The following is a 19,939-nucleotide window of genomic DNA, read 5'->3' as shown; positions in this document are numbered from 1 at the left end:
TAAGATTTACCTATATGTTAACTACATATGGTGTTCGTAAGTCATCCTTTGAGGCTGTTACTTACAAAACTTTTGCCCTCTTCATACAGACAGTTAATTATTCTGATCTTTCAGTTTAGCATAGAGAATGGGTACAAAAATAAAGACAACCCATGCCCTGAAAACTTGGAATGCACAGAGATTAGTCATCTCCTATAATTTATAGCACTGAACAATGAAACAAAAGTTGACAATGCAAACACCAGCTGCTTTGATTTTTTCATCATTTCTGAAGGGTACGTCAATTGAGTTAAATACTTATCTAAAAGGCTTATTTAATTACACAAAAAAATTAAGTAAATGAGATTTAGGTCTACATAGGAGCCCTTACAGCAATGCAGCTGCACTGCTGTAAAATCTCTCATGTAGCCACTTAAACTGACAGGACAGTGCACTCCCACTGACAAAAGTAAACCCAAGGACTGGCAGTTAGCACTAAGCAAAACTTAGGTCACTTCAGGAAGTTTTTTCATGTCTCTGAATAACGTAAATTTTATGCTGATATAAGTGGTAGTGGAGACACAGACTAAGTAACTGAGGATAAAGGGTATTAGTGAAAAGTGCTAAGACTACAAAGAAACTTATCAAATATGAATAAGGCAGTTTCCTTCTTTTTGGTAAATGGGGAGAGGGAAAACTTTCAGTTCGCTGACCTCAGAATAGACCGTCATTAACAATTAGCAAGTCAGACCTATCCAGCAGACTACGGACAAGTATACACTACAAACTTTTGGCATCTTAGCTGTGTTGGTCAGGGAAATGATGAGATGTGACCAGTGACCCACATAATTGTCTCAGTAAAAGACCCCAGTGTATATGCAATTTTTCTGTACAGTTTGTTTTGCTGGGGTGGAGCAAGGGGAGGGGAGGGGGCAGGAAGGTAGGAGACTAATAAACTGTGCCACCGATACACAAGTTTTTCACAGTGGTTTTTTTTTTATTTTAACATTTACAGCAGCATTACGAAGGACATTAGTAAGAAACATGAGAATACACAATTTTTCCAAATCTTGTGCTTCCTCCACACGTCAGCAAAAGATGAACATGAAAGAAAGTATGGAAAGTGAGAGGGAGGAAGAGGGAGAATAAGGAAATGCCTAGAAAAAGAGAGGCTACAAGACAAGTTGTAACAACAACAAAAGAAAGAATAACCAAATAAAAATATATTACCTTGGAAGATAAAACATTATTCACTTCAACACACACACACACACAAAAAACTGTTTGGGATAATGACCTCTCATTCCTCTTCCCCCCCCTCCACTCTTCTCTCTGTGTTTGGAAGTGAATAAGATGCAATGTATGCCCTCCCTGCAAAGTTTACTCGAGTTGAGCACACTTAGGCTAATGGAAGAGGAGTATCTCAACTTGAATATCTGTGAACATACTGGGAAACAACATTTCAGCTGCTGCGCTCACTTCCAAGATATTTCTAAAAGTTCTCTGCACCAGAATATGGTGAGTTACTCTAGGGACTGGACACAAACTTGTTTATCCTTTCTGGATATGTGAAGGGAACTGAGGGTAGGCATTGGAAAATGAACTGCATTTGAGTGGAGCTAGTCTACATCCACACAACAAAACAATCACATTAGCAGCTAACAAACTGTGCTAATTCAAGCTTTAACATATGCCTGACTCACCACCTAACCTGAGTTAAAAGCACCACCGTATTACAGTTAAGCCAATAGAGCTGTGTCTACATAGGGGATTTCAGCAGACCCTAATGAGGCACTGCCATAAATATGCAGTGCCTTATTAGCATAATGGCAACCACGTGTGATTCAAAAGTGCGGCTTTCAAAATGCACATGGCCTGTATAGCTGTGGGCCTTTTGAAAGGAGTCTCCTGACTTTGAAAGCGACTTCTTCCTAAAACCGAATGGGAAGAAGGGACTCTTGAAATCAGGTGATCCCTTTGAAAGGTCCCCATCTACATGGGCGGCGTGCATTTTGAAAGCGGCACCTTTGAATCATGTGCAGCTGCCATTATGCTAATGAGGCATTGCATATTCATTGCAGTGCCTCATTAGTATGTGCCAAAATCCCTCATTAACATGACCCCTCTAAAAAGAGAGGGCTAGTATAGACACAGCCTATGTGTGGATGGGACCAGAGTTGCAGGCTAATGCAGTGAAGACAGGGTCTCAGTTCTCAGTGCATGCTGTTGGAAATGAGGCCAAAATTTTGCATCAGAGGTGCCTCAAGAAATTATCTTTTTCATATGGGATCAAAATGTTATAAGGCACTTTACGAACAGTAACAAGGCAGAATCCCTGCCTCACACAGTTTATCATCTAAATAGGCGTCATAGAAAGAATGTGCAATAAAATCAGTGACTGATGAAGTTCAGCATACATTTAATAAACTCCAGAATACACATATGTGCAGAGTGACTTAGACTGGAAGACTGGGCCACAAGAAATCTGATGAGGTTCAATAAGGACACGTGTAGAGTCCTGCACTTGGGCCGGAAGAATCCCAAGCATTGTTACAGGCTGGGGTCTGACTGGCTTAGTAGTAGTTCTGCAAAAAAGGACCTGGGAGTTGTAGTGGACACAAAGCTGGACATGAGTCAACAGTGTGTCGTTGTAGCCAAGAAGGCTAATGGCATATTAGGTTGCATCAAGAGGATTGTTGCCAGTAGATCCAGAGAAGTGATTACACTTCTTTATTCGGCTTTGGTGAGGTCATATCCGAAGTACTGTGGCCAGTTCTGAGCTCCCAGTTATAGGAAGGATGTGGATACACTGGAGAAGGTTCAGCAGAGGGCAACCAAAATAATTAGGGGGCTGGAGCATATGACCTATGAAGAAAGGTTGAGGGAATTGGGTCTGTTTAGTCTTCAGAAGAGAAGACTGAGGTGCGGGGGGACTTGATAATAGCCTTCAGCTTACTGAAGGGAGGTTGCAAAGAGGCTGGAGAGAGGCTGTTCACAGTGGACACAGATGGCAGAACACGGAAAATGGTCTCAAGCTGCGGTTGGGAAGGTCCAAGTTGAACGTTAGGAAAAACTTTTAGGAGGGTGCTCATGCATTGGAATGGTCTATGCAGGGAAGTAGTGAGTCTCCATCCCTGGAGATGTTTAAGTCTCAGCTCGACAAAGCCCTGGCTGGGCTGATCTGATGGGTTTGGTCCTACCTTGTGCAGGGGGCTGGACTTGATGGCTTTTTTAGGTCTCTTCCAGCTCTATTGTTCTATGATTCTATGCAATTTTTACTATCTATTTTATCAACATTTCTTTGATTGGGCCAAAGCACAGAAGAACACTTGTTTAAAAAACTGAAGAATATTCTGAGATTGTACCAGAAATCATGCATCTTTCAGATTTGAATTCTTCCTTGGCTTCTTCCTTTCATTTGGTTCGAAAATAGTTCTGAAGAGTTTCTTAGTGAATAGGACTTTTTCTTAGTTTATGAAAGCAATTCAACAACTTAAGAGCAAAGGTATCTACAAAATGAAATAGTGCATTACAATACAGAGAAAAAGTGTTGATTGGACAATGGTCCAAGTAATTTGCAATAAGACAACAGCACAATTTACAGAAGAATTTGCAAAAGAATGAAGACATTTTTATTAGTTTTAAGTAGTTTGACAAAAGAGTTAAATTCACTACTGTCCAACCATAGCTTCTATTTTGAAACTTTCTATGTTTCGATTCCTCAGCTGCAAAATAGTGATAATGCTATTTACACATCTCATACACTGATTGAGAGGGTTCATTTACTAGAGAGTCTGTTGTGAACATGGGAAGTTCTATCTATAATATCTGTCTGGAGACAGGCAATGATTGGTGTGCAAGAGGTGCTCTCTATAACTCATCTCTCCTAGGCTGGATGCTGGTTTTCCTCTCTAGGACAGGCACTACTCTGGGGTGTTAAACTGGGATGAAAATGCAACGATGGAGCCTTTAGCACCCACCCGGTCCCAGAAGAGTTGCGATGGAGAAGCAAGATCCCAAGTATCCTCACTCTGTAGAAAAGAGGGTCAGTGAAGCAAGGCAGGCTCTGATAAGAGCCCGGCTGGGTTGAGTATCTCAGGGGAGCTTATGTACTGGGCAGAAGAGGATATCACAGTCCAAGCAATAATAATAATTACACGGGGAATGGGATGCGTGGCTTTTGGACGTATGATGGGCTCAGCCACACTATCAAATCATAGTGTTAGGGCCAAAAGGGCCCACCGGATCATCTAGTTCAGTGGTCCCGATCTTTTGAGTAACATGGCACATTTCAACAAGACAAACAATTCCACTGCACACCTGCTTTTTTCAACTGAATTGATTGCTCATAAACATCACATTTACTTACAATTCTATGGTTACAGTCCTACTAGAGAGGTTTACAACACAGCAGTGCATACACAAGCTAGACAAGGATCAAATGCGTAAATGTTTCAAATCCACCACAGAAAACACTGTCTTAGACAGTGAGTACAGACACATTTTCAAAATCTGGTCAATGCCCTGCTAGGGATGTTGAGTAAATGAGTAACCACTGAAATTTCTAGTGGCTACTCGATTACTCACGGATGGGGGAGATGGCTCCAGAAAGCAGGCTCCCCTCCCCACCCACCTGTTAAAACCAGGATGAGACATTTAAACGACATCCCAGTTCCATGCCAGCTGCCTCCTGGTGTGAACAGGGTCCTGTAGGGTCAGCACTTCCCCTCATGGTGGCTCTGCAAAGTGGTACCACAGGTGTAAGGAGGAGAAACAAGAATTGACCGTCCCCATGACAACTATAGTGAAGGGAAATTGAGGAACTCCTTGCTAACTGTTGCAGAGTCATCAATTTCCCCCTCTCCCATGTGGCTCTGCAGAGTCTCAGTGAGGTGAAATTGACAAATTCCAGGATACAGCTGGACAATTCTCATGGCACACCATTTTGTCCCAGCACACTGGCTGAAAACCATGGATCTAGTCTGACCTCCTGTATATTGAAGGCCAAAAACAGCCCAGAAGCTAAACAATAACTGAAACCAAAATTAGACCAAAGTGTCACAATCCACTATAGACTATCATGTCCCACAGGCAGAGATTAGAAAGGACCAAGATGCATCAATGCTCAAGGCCCCTGCAATGACAAGGAAATGGCTGAGACATACCCCAGTCATCCTGGCCAGTGATCTGAATACTGTACTGCAGAGGAAGGTGGAAAAAAAAACCTCCACAGTTAATTGTCAAGCAAGACTGAGGAAAAATTATTTTCCCAACCCCACATACGAGTAAGAACCAGCCACCCAAGAACCCAAGAGAGAGAGAGACACATACAGAGAATGCTCCCTGTTACCTCAGAGTGCTGATTCTCTCAGCCTAATGTCCATGTGCAGCTGTGGCCACCCCGATCCTTCAGAGGAAGATGAGTAAAAATACATGCATAGTAAAACCTCTGAGTTATGAAAACCAGAGTTACAAACTGCCTGGCCAACTTCACATCTCATTTGGAACAGGAAATACACAATCAAGCAGCAAAGAGACAAACCAAACCAAACCAAAAGTAAACATCTCCCCATCAAATATCTCCTTCTCACACCACCACCCAAACACATACTGTTTTAAATGTAAACTACTAAAAAAAAAGGGGGGGAGGAGAGTTAAAAAGATTTCACAAAGTAAGGAATTTTTTGTATTTATTTCATTTAATTAAGACGGTTAAAAGCACTATTTTTCTTGTGCGTAATAAAGTTTCAGAGCTCTATTACATCAATATTCCATTGTAAGCTTCTGAAAGAACCACCATAACGTTTTGTTCAGTGTTACAAACTTCTCAGTGTTATGAACAACCCCCATCTCTGACATGTTCATAACTCTGAAGTTATAGCATACATGCACATCCATCAAATTTAGGGAGACTGGAGAGATTCCTTTTTGACAGCTGGCACAGACTGATTGAAGCCCTGAAGCATGAACTTCAGCAACATAACACATAAACCAGAAGTGAGCCCTGGCCCACCTATATCAGAACTAAGTCCAACTTATCATCCAGCTCCTCTTACAAGCAATTAAGTTGCTACCCCCAGGATCCCCCCCCCCGAAGGCTCTTATAGAACCTGATTTCTCCATTGGTCAGAAATAGGGGTGTTACATTTAGGGTGAGGCTTACCGTGTTAAAAGTTATAAGGCATACAAGTTATGGTTAACCGATGGCGTCTGGAGCAGCCTGCCTAGGAGGAACTCCAGAGCGGCTGGAACAGCCCTCGACCAAGGTGGTTTTCCAGACCACCCAGAGGAGCTCCCGCTGGCAGCGGGGGAGGGTGGGGCTTAATCTCCACCCCCTTAATCAGTTAACCGGTTATACTTAAACTTTAACCGGTTAGCTAATTAAGCACGGTTGTACATCCCTAGCTAGAACCCTTTAACGTCCAACGTGCCTGTGTTCATGGCAAGTTCACACCCATTCACTCCTGCACCAGCATCACCCTTTCGCTCACACAGCCCTTCCCTCCCGTGAGTTTTCCTGACATATGCACAGAGAGCAACCATCGGTCACACACCGCCTTCTGCCTTTGCCAGACTAACCAAGGCAAAAGCTACAGCCCGCTTGCGACAGACACGCCCCTTCTCCAGACCACCGTCGCTCTGGCCTCGCAAGGGCTTCCGGGGAAGAGCCCCCTGCGCCGGACCAGCTGCGGGGAGACACAGAGGGGTCAGGGCCCACCAGCGAGGGGAACCGCACGCTCCCATTGGCCAATCACGGAGGGAGAAGATACCCGCTGGCACCGCCCCGGCCCGCGCCTAAGAGTGCGACGTGTCACTAACAAAGTTCAGCTCCTCCCGCCCCTCCCAGCGCCAGCGCCAGCTCAGCAGCTGCCCCCTTACCTTGTTGGTGGGGACGGCGCGGAGCCGCTTGAAGATGGCGACGATGTCCTGCTTGCGGGGCTCGCACATGGCGACGCGGGGAGCCCCTCTGGCCAGCGGGCACCGACCGGGAGAGCAACAGAGCCGGCTGGCCGCGCACACGCAGCACGAAGGGACGTAGGGCGGGTGCAGAGCTGGTCCGCCCGCGAGGGGCGGGGCCTGTGCGAGCACGAAGGGCGGGGCTAGGCGCGAGCAGCTGCCGTGCACAGGCTGTGCGGTGGGGGACGGTGCTCGCGCGCTCAGTTCCTCGCGTTCCAAACCCCCAACCGTCGCTTCGGTCCGTTGCCTCCCAGGGAGCGGGCTTCAGGCCCCAGCAGAGACGGCGGGGCCGGGGGGAAAAAGAACCTCCCCCTAAGCCTGGGGAACTGCCCGGCAAGGGCGGAGGGAGAGAACAGCCTCGGGCGGAGTCCCAATAGCTGGGGGCGGAGGCCGCCGGAGCAACCGCGCCACGTCCTGACTGATGCCTGGTGCGGCGTGTTTGCCGACGCGGTACAGCCCTTCCTGCGCCGCGACCCCGCGCGCCTTCGCTTTGTGCTCGTAGAGCCCGGCCCGGCCCAGCTCAATCCAAACGTGACTAGAGCCCGGGAGTCAGGAGCCACCCCGCCCCCGCAAGCCGCTTCGTTTGGGGCTGCTCGGTTTCCCTAGCTCCAGGCTGTACCGCGCTCGTCGCCTCAGCCGGACGCGCCTACTGCAAGGAGAGCTTCGCGCTGCGGTGTAGCCAGACTGGCAGCCCTCCTGTCGGCGGGGGCTTGTCGCTAACTTGAGGGGCTTGGAAGGTAAGGGCTGCCAAGCCTCCACCGTGGCCTGGAATCGTCAGGTATTAGTCATGTGGTATGACTAAACCTGCAGGAATTCATCCCACGGCTGTTGTTTACCCTATGGGAAGAAAATAGATGTGTTAGTAAATAATACCCCTGTCCTCACATACACACATCAACAATAGGAAATATTTTCATCAACACTAATCAAAATTTACGGATAGACCAAAAATGCTGCTTGAGATTGTATTAGGCTGTGTTTTAAGGCTATTTATGTATTTCTCCCCCATGATTTAATCCTACTATGAAAATTCAAATTGATAATTATTTTAACGATTTAATTCTGCCAAAACTAAGCTCTCATGACTCACAAATAATGAGTCCAGTGGTACCTTGGAGATTAACACATTTACTAGAGCATACAGTGTTTTTCTGGGTAAAATCGACTTCCTCAGATGACTCAATTGAAAAGGTCTCAGCCAGCAAGTGGCAGTGTGGAAAAAATCTAATTCTGTTAAGAAAGGAGATAATACTAAGGTTGTGTGGGAGGCAGATGCAAGTGGGAATGAGTGGCTGGAGTTGTCTGGAAGGAATGAAGCAACCATGAGCTGTGAAGAGTGCTATTTTTGAGCTGCCCCCTAATGTAGCATTAGCAAGTGAAACATCTGTAAGGCTGGCCCAGGCATGATGGACAGGAAGGTACAGGACACAGGAGGAGGGATCTCAATAAAGGGGCTTCAGTAAGAAACAACTGAAATGGTTCTTGCATGCATTGAAACCCTAATGCAAGATTTCAAATTTTAGCTTCTACTGTAAGAAGCAAAAGCTACATTGCACCAGAAGAAATTTTAAATAAATCCCAAATGGAAGTCTCCTGCCTCAAATTAATGACTGGGTGGGTAATTGACATTTGAAGAAGTTTGCTCATCAGCCCAGCATTCGTTCACAGCATCAGTCTAGTACATGTGTTGCTCCTGTACCTGGTTTGCAACCCTGGGCCAGCAGTAACTGGAAAAGGAGTTAATATTTTAATTTTCACTCTGTTCTGTAATATTCTTGAACTTGTATCAGAATACATGCCTGTAAGGAAATGAATTCAAACAGAATGAAGGAAAGTAAAGAGGAATACGGAGTTAAATGGTGAGAGAACAGAGTACTCAGTGATATGCATGGTCTAAAAACCTTGCTGTTGAGAAAATCTGAATCAAAGAATAGAAATAATTATCAAGATTACTTTGGAGCCTGAACATTATTTTACTGGCATACAGGGTCCTTTCGTTAACAATATTCTGTTTGAGTTAGGGTTGCAAAAGTACTTCCAAATATTTATAAGCACCTGAAAATAGAAATTTGTAATGGACTTTTATTGTTCTTAACAAGGAACTCCCAGGACTGTTTTCTTTCCCTGCCCCTTTTCATTTAATTTTAGCAAAAAAGCTGGTTGGGAATTTTAAGCTGAACTTTTGTAATGGGATATTGTTTTTGCTTTAAAAAAAAAGTTACAGACCTGGCCTTACCAACTTCACAGCTGTGAAAAATGCATTACAGGCTGAATTTTTTTTTTTTTTTTTTTGTGTCTCCCAGGAATTGGGCAGCCAGCTGTGGGCTCCCTACCCACTGCAAGGATTCAACTGCTAGTCCTGGCCAGGGATGGGGAGGGATGATACTTCTTCCCTTGCAGGGGCTGCTCCCAGAACAGGTCAGACCTATCTCCAAGAAACCTCTGCCAGCTCCAGCCATTGCTTTCCCTTGCAATGAGGCTACTGGAAAAAACAGAAAAATGGTAACCTCCCACTCTCACTCCTGCACTGCTGCTGTCAGTGGCTTTAGAGGTGAGTGCCCAGCTAGCAGCTTTCCTGGCTGTCTGGTCAGCTATGAAGTAGCACTGCCAATTGCAGGACAAGTAAATTTGCACTCTCCTGACCCCTCTACACTACCCTTGCCACTCTTCTGCAAGTTGACTGCCTTTTGGTTCAGGACCGTCAGGGTTACAACAATGCAACATTTCAAAGTTAATTTCATGTTTTCAGACATTTACATTTGAAATCCACTGGTCATGAAATTTAACAAAATGGACTGTGAATTTGGCAGGGCCCTACGTATAAGGTGAGGCTTACAGTTACAGTTAACCAGGGCTGCTATGTGCAGGAACACTCCAGCTAAGGTGGAATAGTGCTGTCTGCAGTGACCTCAGGGTGTGGGGGGAGGCAGCTCCCTCCCATCCCCACCTCCCTTCCATCACGGATAGGGACTGTTGAGGATGGGCTGGAATGCACCTACCTGCATCATGCTGAGACCAGGGCTGCTTTGGCCTGGCTGGAGTGACCCCGCCTGGGGCTGCCAGCGACAGGGGCTGGTCTGGCTGGGCCAGAGTGTCCCTGCTCACTGTGTTCCTGTCCTGGGCTGCAGCAGACAGGGGCTGATCCAGCTTTGTTGAACTCCCCCCACCCCCAGCAGTGCTGGGGGCAGAGATGCTCCAGTGGGACCAGAGCAGCCCTGATCCCTGGCGAGTGGTGGGGGGCAGTTAACCGATTACAGGGGATTTTACATCACTAGATGAAGATGATAAACAGAGCAGGCTCAGGTGGAGCCTTCTATAACTCCAATGGAGACTCTGCAGAAGCAGTTTGCTTCTGCTTGATACCCACCTTCCAACCTTCATGAAAGCTATCCTACCATCTACTTGGGAATCTGGGAGAGAAGAAGGCATAAGGAAGATCTGATGATAGGAAGAAACTTACAGGTCCTAGACACCCACCTCTTTAAATTTCATAGTTGACATTGACAGTTGTTATTAAGGATGCCTAAGCTTTGTATGATTAAATTTAACATATAGGTAATTGTTACATGCATAAACATAGCACATTCTTTTCTAACTATAAAGTGCAATACTTCAGCTTGATGCATATACATGTCTTGATTTGTTAGAACAAAAGGAGTTTCCCTTTTGGAGCTATGTCTAAAGTTACTAAAAACTTCGAAATGGCCATGCTAATAGCCAAATCGAAGAATACTAATGAGGCACTAAAATGCATATTCGGCATCTCATTAGCATGCCACCAGCCACAGCACTTCAAAAGTGCCATAGTTCGCTCCCGTGCGGCTTGTCTACCCCAGGGTCCTTTTAGAAAGGACCCCACCAACATCAAAATCCCCTTATTCCTATGAGCTTATAGGAATTACCTAAATATGAACTATAGGAATAAGGGGATTTTGATGTTGGTGGGGTCCTTTCTAAAAGGAGCCTGGTGTTTGACAAGCTCCGCAGGAGCTAACCATGGCACTTTACTGCAGCCAGTGGCATGCTAATGAGGCACTGAATATTCATTTCAGCACCTCATTAATATTCTTCGACTTGGCCATTGGTGTGGCCATTTTGAAGTTTTTAGTAAGCGTGGACCTGTCCTTAAAGAGATGTAGCTTGGTGTTTCCATTATATGGGCTCTAGGCAGGTGTGAAGGAGATCATTTTAGTTACAGCTGGGAAGAGGTGGATCCACCTTGATGATCCCTTGTGCCGGAAATGAGAAAATGTGATTTGTGATAACTGCAAAATATGCATTATTCAGATGATTTTAGTACTGTTGTGGTAACACTATGAAAGACAAAGTTACTCACTTGTCGTAACGATGGTTCTTCGAGACGTGTCCCCATGGGTGCTCCACAGTAGGTGTCGGGCTTGCCCGGCGCCGCAGATTGGAATTCTTCTAGCAGTTTCCACTGGATTGCGCATGCGCCGATGCGCACCTCTCCCTTTTGTGCCCTCGGTCATGTGTGCGATCTGGTCCCCGCCAGTTACTTGACCAACCACCGTGGATGCTCCTGAAAAACACCGGACAGAGATCCGAAGCGGGGAGGATGGGTGGGTAGTGGAGCACCCACGGGGACACATCTTGAAGAACCATCATTACTACAAGTGAGTAACTTCTCTTTCTTCTTCGAGTGGTCCCCATGGGTGCTCCACAGTAGGTGACTACCCAGCAGTAACCCCAAGTAAGGAGGTGGGTACTCGATTCATGTGCAGCTTGCCCCCCCCAAGAGGACTGCTGTCGACAGACGGGTATCCTCATCGAACACCCGATGCAAGGCATAATGCTTGGTGAAGGTGTCGTAGGATGACCAAGTCGCCGCTCTACAAATGTCTTTCAATGCGATTCCCTTGAAGAAGGCCGTTGATGCTGCCACCACTCCGGTGGAGTGAGCCCTAGGCGGGGCTAGCAACAGGGTCTTTCGAAGCTCGTAGCACAGTTTTATACAGGACACAATGTGCTTTGAAATTCTCTGGGAAGAGTGGCCTTCCCCTTTCAACCTGGGAGCGAGACATACCAGAAGCCTGTCCGTTTTCTGGAAGGACTTAGTTCTGTCTATGTAAAAGGCCAAAGCCCTCCTCACATCTAGGAGATGCAGGCACGCCTCCTTGCTGGAGCTGTGAGGCTTCGGGTAAAACAAGGGTAATACTATTGGTTCGTTAATGTGGAACTCCGAGGAAGCTTTCGGAACGAAGGCTGCGTGTAACCGTAAGATCACCACCTGCTTTAAGAATACTGTGCAGGGCGGCGTTGCCATCACTGCTGTGAGCTCGCTCACCCTGTGGGCTGATGTAATCGCAAGAGGGAAGGTCATTTTCATGGTAAGTAGTCAGAGGGGTACCGTGGCTAATGGTTCGAAGGGTGGTCCCGAAAGTGTGTGGAGTACCAAGTCCAAAACTCCACGACGGTGGTAGCGGTTTTCAAGGAGGGTACAGGTTTACCAGCCCCTTCAAGAACCTTGTGATGATAGGATGGGCGAATACGGTGGGCCCTTCCTCTTTGTGCCAAAAAGCTGATATAGGTGCGAGGTGGACCTTTAGCGAGGATAGAGAGAGCCCATCTCGTTTGAGGTCCAGCAGGTAGTCTAGAATTACAGTTATAGGAACATCAAGAGGAGCTAACTGTTTGGCAGAGCACCAGGCGGCAAAGCATGTCCATTTTTGTTCGTAAGTCCTCCTCGTGGAGGTCCTTCGGCTACACTCTAAGACTTGTCTTACTCCCTCCGTACACGTGCTCTCTAAGGCGCTGAGCCATGGATTAACCATGCTTGTAGGCGTAGTCCCTGAGGGTGCGGGTGCACTATGGACCCCTGAGCCTGCGTGAGTAAGTCCGGCGCTACCGGTAGGGGGAGTGGTGGACGATCCAACATGCGCAGAAGCAAGGGAAACCACTGTTGTTGGTCCCAAGTTGGAACTATGAGTATCATGCGAGCTCTCTCCCTTCTAGCTTTCTGCAGAACCTTGTGGATAAGTGTTGTGAGGGGAAACGCGTAGAGTAGAGGGCCCTTCCATGAGATGAAGAAGGCATCCCCCAGGGACCCCCGCCCTATTCCTGCTCTGGAGCAGTACTGAGGGCACTTCTTGTTGCGCTGGGGGGCAAACAAATCGACCTGGGGAAACCCCCAGGTACGAAATATGTGTCGTAGCAGGTCGGAGTGGATCTGCCATTCGTGCATGAGTGCACAGCGCCTGCTCAGTTGATCTGCCTTCACGTGGGCGCCCAGCAAATACGAGGCTTTCAACATTGTTGTTGGCAATGCACCAATTCCACAATCGGACTGCTTCCGCGCATAGCGCACGGGACCGTGCCCCTCCTTGTCAATTGATGTAGAACATGGTGGAGGTATTGTCGGTATTGATCCCGACTACTTTGCCGTGCAGGTATTTCTGAAAATGTCTGCACGCATTGAAAACTGCTCTGAGCTCCAGTATATTTATGTGCAACGTCTGTTCCGCAGGGGACCATAGCCCTTGCGTCACCTTGCTGCCAATGTGCGCTCCCCATCCTATGTGGGAGGCGGCGGTTGTAAGAAAAATGGAAATTTGTGGTTGGTGGAAGGGCACTCCCACTAGCAGGTTCTTGGGATCTGTCCACCATGCTAGCGACTTCCGTACCTCCGTCGTGGGCGATACTACCCTGTGGATGGTATGGGATGCCGATTTGGAAACACTCGCCAGCCAATGCTGCAGGCTTTGCATGTGTAACTTGGCATTCTGTACCACAAACGTGGCGGCTGCCATGTGCCCCAACAGTTGCAGGCACATTAGGACCAGCACCGCGGGGCTGTACATCATGACTTGCACCAAGGATTTGATGGTGCGGAAGGGGGCGTTGGGCAGGTACGCTCTTGATGCGAGAGAGTTTACGCACGCTGCTATGAACTCTATCTTGCGTGGGTTCGGTTTTTGACTTTGCAAGGTTGATAACTAGGCCCAGCGAAGTAAACATGTTCACGGTGACGCGTATCATGCGTAGGACCTCTGCCTTTGAAGCCCCCTTCAGTAGGCAGTCGTCCAGATATGGAAAGATAAACATGCCCTGCCTGTGCAGGTAAGCTGATACCACTGCCAGGGTTTTGGTAAAGACTCTGGGTGCCGAGGATAGGCCGAACAGAAGAACCCTGTTTTGGAAATGTTCCTCGCCGACCGTGAAACGGAGGAAGCGTCTGTGTGTCGGGTGGATTGTTATATGAAAGTAAGTGTCTTGTAAGTCGAAGGCTGCAAACCAGTCTCCATCGTCCAGTGCCATAAGTATGGAGGCAACTGTAATCATCCGGAAGCGCTGCTTGCGCAGATATCGGTTGAGGCCCCGTAGGTCCAAAATCGGCCTCCAGCCTCCTGTTTTCTTCTCTGTTAGGAAGTAGCGTGAGTAAAAACCTTTCCCTTGGAATTGTTCTGGCACTCTTTCCACCACCCCTATGAACATGAGGTGATCTACCTCCTGCTTCAGCCTCGCCTCGTGAGAAGGGTCCCTGAGAGGAGGCCAGGTGGGAGGTTTCGTCGGTGGTAGTGACTGGAAGGGGATCGTGTAAACCCGTGGCTATAATTTCCAGCACCCATTTGTCTGTTGTAATCTTTTGCCATTGGGAATGGAATTGTCTGAGGTGATGATGGAACATGAGGTGAGAGTGGCATTGAGCGATGGTATTGATAGTGCAGTCCTCGACATACCCGTCAAACTTGCTGCCTCTGGGCTTGTCCCGAGGTTGTACGACTTTGTTGAGAACGTCGCCTAGGGGCCCTGTACTGCTGCTGCTGGTGTCCTTGGTCATAGCCTCGCTGATATTGTGTGCGCTGTGGTTGGTAAGCGTAGCGCCTTTGCTGAGGATAGAATTTCTTTTTCTTGTATGGAGGAGTGTAGATACCCAAGGTCTTAAGTGTGGCCCTCGAATCTTTGCTAGAGTGGAGGACCGAGTCGGTTGATTCCGCAAACAGCTTTTGCTTGTCAAAGGGAAGATCCACGATCTTCGCCTGTAGATCTCTGGGGATACCAGACGTCTGGAGCCAGGATTCCTTACGCATTACCACTGCTGCAGCTGTTGAGCGTGCCGCTGTGTCCGCCACGTCCAGGGCAATCTGAACTCCCGTTCGCGAGGCCACATAGCCCTCCTGGACGATTACCTTTAACACTGGCTTCTTGTCCTCCGGAAGGGAATCCATGAGAGAGGTGAGTCTAGAGTAATTGTCAAAGTTATGGTTTGATAAATGTGCCACGTAGTTTGCCATTCTCAATAATAGGGTAGAGGAGGAGTAGACCTTCCTGCCGAACAGCTCTAATTTCTTAGCATCTTTATCCGACTCCCCTGATTTGTACTGAGATGTCTTCGACCTCTGCTGGGACAATTCGACCACCAAAGAATTGGGTTGTGGGTGGCTAAACAGGAATTCCATGCCCTTGGCTGGGACGAAGTATTTCTTATCTGCCCTTTTGTTCGTAGGCGGAATAGAGGCTGGAGTCTGCCATATGTTAGTGGCTGACTCCATAATGGCTTCGTCCAGTGGGATAGCAATTTTAGATGAAGCTGGGGGTCTCAAATTTTTCAGGAGTTTGATGCTTCTCCTGTACCTCTGCTATTTGAATGTCCTGCATGTATGCTACTCTTTTGAACAGCTCTTGGAATTGTTTAAGGTCATCCGGAGGGGAGACATCCCTGGGGACAATTGCCTCATCTGGGGAGGATGAGGAGGAACCGCTGGGATAAACCTCCCCTAAGTCCTCTGGCTCCCCAGTTTGCTGGTATGCTTGCTCCCTCGTGGGCTGTAAAGTCTTGGAACTCTGGACCTAATTCCCCCTGGGACAGTGGGACAGCTGCATTCCTCTCCCGGAGTGGGAGGGGATCTGCCCCTGGATTTAGACCTCCGATGTCGGTGTTCAGTATGATGAGGACGGACATAACATGGACAAGGACCCGGTGATGGAGACCTGGACCACGATCGGAGAGTGTACCCATGATGTCTGGGAGAGCGGGATCTCCGTGACGACATTGATAATGGTGAAGCTGGTTTGTGATAGTACTCATAGGGATCCATGCCCAAAAAGGGTGAAGGTGGCCTGAGCCCTGGCGAAGGTGGTTGGACGAACGGAGAGGGAGGTCCGGAATAGGCCGGTGGAGTTGCGTCCCGGTGACGCAGTGTGTGTATTTCCGGGGGGGGGGGCTGCGGTGGCGGGCTGGGTGATAAGGGCATCGCAGCCCTGTCTGGAGATGGACTGAGGTGCTGGGTTTTGGCTCTAGCTTTCCCCCACCCCTGCAGGGTGGGCACCGCCCTCTCCTGTGCCGGGGATGTTTGCCCCGCTGTCGGCGCCGCGCTTCGCACCGTCATAAGCGGTGCCACGCAGGTAGCTTCCTCTGGCACCAATGGGCCCCCGTGCTGGGTGCCCCTGCGGCGCCCTCTGTGCTGACTGTTGCATAGTCGGAGGCCCGGCGCTGGCCACGTGCGCGACTGCGCTGATGCTTTCATCAGCCCGTGGCTGAGGCCTTTGCGTTCCGCTCGTCCTCCTCGCTGGAACCGCCGGCAAGGATTGAGCCGGGGAGAGTTTCTTCTTCTTTTGCACAGAGGGGGTCAAAGACGCTACCTTTCTTTTATGTGACCCAGAGGGCCCGTCTGTGTGAGGCTTCTCCGGCGGCTCAGACTGGAGGGCCTATCAAACAAGATCATTTTGAGCGTCATTTCTCTGTCCTTCCTGGCCCTGGCTGTAAGCTTAGCGCAGTGCAAACACTTCTGGGTAACATGGGACTCCCCCAGGCAACGAATGCACTTACTATGCCCATCAGAGGCCGGCATAGCCTTGTGGCATGACTCACACGTCTTAAACCCCAAGGAATCCATCGCGGTGAGTCTTTACTGTTAATCGGGTACTTAGCTGCTAATCAGTGCATTCTACAACCCAAAACAACATTCACGGCCTTCAAGGTAGCAGACGGCTTAAACAGCCTTCTTTGTCCACTCCTCTTCCCTCTGTTCCTCTTCTCTCTACTATTTTGTATGCTTTTTTTTTTTTTTTTTTTTTTACTTTTTTTCTTATAGGAAAAAAACAACGAGCTAACAAGGAAAACAACTATCTTATCTGTCTCAGGCTTTAGAGCCTAAGCGGATTCCGTCTGCAGCCATTGGCGGTTGAGAAGGAACTGGCGGGGACTGGATCGCGCACATGACTGAGGGCGCGCAAGGGAGCGGCATGCATCAGCGTATGCACGATCTGGTCGAAACTGCTAGAAGAATTCCGATCTGCGGCACCGGGCGAGCCTGACACCTACTGTGGACACCCACGGGGACCACTCGAAGAAGAATACATATTAACATACCTTAGCCAAGGGCATAGAGCAACCTTATGTTTGGTATCATGTAAAAATTAAAAAAAAAAAATCCATTTAACAAGGCAGCAGTATCTTTCTTGAAGCCTACACACCAGCTTTCACTGATCAAACCAGCTATAAAGATGTGTCCATGCCCACAACTTTGTTATTCCAGCCTTTCTGAACTTGTACAGACAGTATAGCTTGAACTCTTACCTCCTGAGGTTGTCACAGACATCTCTCACAGGACTATAGAAATTTTGCCTGAAGAAATTAATTAGGTCAATTTGATCTTGTTCCAGGTAGTATTAGCAGATTCAATATTGGACCATTTCTGAAAACTACTACACGTGTTGCATTATCCATTGAGTTAAGCAGTATTTAAGGCTACTGAATTTTAATACAATTCATTGAAAACAGGGGAGGGCTAAATTCTGTGCGGCAACTTAAGCCTCTGCATCTAAAAATTGTTCCACTCAAGCAGAAACCAATGCTACTCTGCATAGTCAAACCCAACAGCTCATAGGATCATGACCCAAATTAGATTAAACTTCTCAGGGAGAGGATTTGTGAAATTTTTAGTTTGTCAATGAAACATGCATTCTTGTGGTGCTTTATAATTATCAGTAACCTTGTGAAATTAAAGTATTCCAAATTTCCATTGTTCCAGCAACACACCAACATTTTTACTTTTGTTGACAATCCCAGCGAGCACGGCCAGGAACTGAGAGCTGTATCCCATGAGGTGCTAAACACTTGTAAGGTGGCTGAATTCCCCTTTCACCCCTACCAGCAACCTTTCCAGTTCAAGGTTGGAGGAGATTGGCAGTACAATGTACAGAAGCTTATTCTATCACCTGGGTCATAGCTGTTCTAAGAATAAAGAACACTTGACCCAGCAATGAATCCAAAGACTCACGCATAATAGCATAAGTGAAGAGTGATGGCATAGTCCAATAATTACTGTTTAGTATAAGTATTGTCTACTTTGCAAATTTTACATATGAAAATGTCACATTTAATGTAAAACCAAAATACACAGCAATTTGCACAGTGTGCTAATATACACCGGTCTTTGATTGTCAATAATGTAATTTCATGACTTATTTGATTAATTGCAGGTGAAAGATCCAACAGGTTAGTTTTCCCTACAGTGAATCCACAGCCTCACTGAGGATGGAGATTGTGTGATTTGCCAACGTATTATAACCTCACAAGTAAGAAAAGTTAAACAACAGTTTCTCTTTACATTTGAGATTACATAAAAATATACAAATGCTAGTGATTGTGATCAGTGGAGTAACTGGAGCACCCAATATGTCAGCAGCCCTGAAGCAGTCAAGGTCTAAGGTAGTAATTTTATCAGTAGTATTGTACAGAAAGTTTTTAATCTGTTAATGTTTTTGAATAAAAAAAGCAGAATTTCAACAGATTTCACTCCAAAAGTCATTGGTTAGTATAACCTTACAACACTATAGTACATAATGTAGAATTTCATCAAAAAATGATAATTTTCACAACATTTTATGGTAAAGGCTGTTTTGAGGGGCTTGTGTGGTAGAGACAGATTAAATATTTCCTTCTGAGTTTTGATTTGCAGTGCAGTATTGTACCTGAAAAGGATTAATGTAATTTCATAGTCCACAGTGAAATGCAAGAGGTATTGAGCCAACATAGTGAAAAGTGGATTTGTAAGAATTTTGTCGGTTGAACTAAAATGTTTCAAGTATGAACAAACTAATTTTTCAAGAAAATTAAATTAAGTTGGCAGTATTCATTCCAAATAGAAAACATTACTATCAGATTTTATATACAGCAATGTTTTAATTTACTGTGATCAGAGAATAAAAAATCCTGTTTAAGAACAGCACCAATCTTTGGGAACTCTTTGCTGCTTTTTTTTTTTTTTTTTTTTAAACTGACCTTACCTGTTGTGATGTTCTTGCACTTTTGTCATTAGCGGATGCTAAATAAGAAAAAAAAAAGTCTTCCTCAGCACACATTTAACCTCTTTCCTAATTTGAGTGAATTTAGTACTTTAGATGCTATTAAATTGTCTCTTTTAGAAAAGGAAATCCTCTTCACCCAAGAAGCATGCTACTGGAAACGTCTTATCTCCCAAACCCTTGGCATAAAAAGTTACTTCTTTGTTTCATGTTGGGATGCCTCTGTATCCATTCTATTTTTGGTCTCTGGCAAAGTTGTGGGCAGCTCAGCAATCAATATCTATTGCAGATCTCTCATCTAGGAGCTGTTCTCCAAGGGCAAAAAATACCCCATTGTGATAGTATGCAAGTCTGCACAAAATGGGAATATGTAAACCCACCCTGTACATTATGTGAAAGCACAGAGAAAGCAGTATATGCCACTTTTTGCTACCAGTGCATCTTTATTAAATACCTAGAAGGCTTCACTTGCTACAGTATTCTCTGTTGCCACTAATTAGGCTGTACTGAAACTGGAGATGGGGACCCCAAAGTGGGTCCTGACCCCATTTTCAGGTGGTTTCTAAGGCCAGTGTTAGACATGCTGAGGCCAGAGGCTGAAGCTGAAGCCCAGGGGCTTCAGTCCAGGGCAGCAGGACTGAGGAAGCTCTGCTTCCCTACCATGTCGTCTTTCAAATTGGTGAAATGAAGTTTGAGAACTGCTGCTTTAATTCATGGTGAGTAGCAGGCTCGACTT

At 46.6% G+C, this 19,939-nt stretch overlaps 1 protein-coding gene and 1 long non-coding RNA gene across 6 annotated transcripts in view; one reads left to right on the top strand and one right to left on the bottom strand.

Annotated features, from left to right (window-relative positions):
• Window positions 1-7,047, bottom strand: part of ARFGAP3 (ARF GTPase activating protein 3) — a 73,216-nt gene extending 66,169 nt beyond the window's left edge. For all 4 annotated transcript variants that reach the window (XM_075003918.1, XM_075003939.1, XM_075003902.1 and 1 more), the window contains exon 1: window positions 6,859-7,047. In XM_075003918.1, the coding sequence (XP_074860019.1) occupies window positions 6,859-6,927 (69 nt within the window). In that variant the 5' untranslated portion in view covers window positions 6,928-7,047. The remainder of the gene's footprint in view (window positions 1-6,858) is intronic.
• A 32-nt stretch (window positions 7,048-7,079) lies between these two features.
• On the top strand, window positions 7,080-19,115 carry LOC142018300 (uncharacterized). Of its 2 annotated transcripts, none has more exons than XR_012646781.1 (3): window positions 7,080-7,673; window positions 9,240-9,487; window positions 16,989-19,115. It is a non-coding gene; the product is annotated as an uncharacterized LOC142018300 (long non-coding RNA). The 2 variants fall into 2 exon arrangements; XR_012646782.1 differs by having other exon boundaries at window positions 7,087-7,673; window positions 18,379-19,115.
• Window positions 19,116-19,939: the final 824 nt, after the last annotated feature.

Source organism: Carettochelys insculpta, chromosome 1 (genome assembly GCF_033958435.1).
Source record: "Carettochelys insculpta isolate YL-2023 chromosome 1, ASM3395843v1, whole genome shotgun sequence".
Classification (NCBI taxonomy): Eukaryota; Metazoa; Chordata; order Testudines; family Carettochelyidae; genus Carettochelys; species Carettochelys insculpta.
The sequence above is the reverse complement of the archived record's forward strand: the minus strand, read 5'-3'. Positions and strand labels throughout refer to the sequence as shown.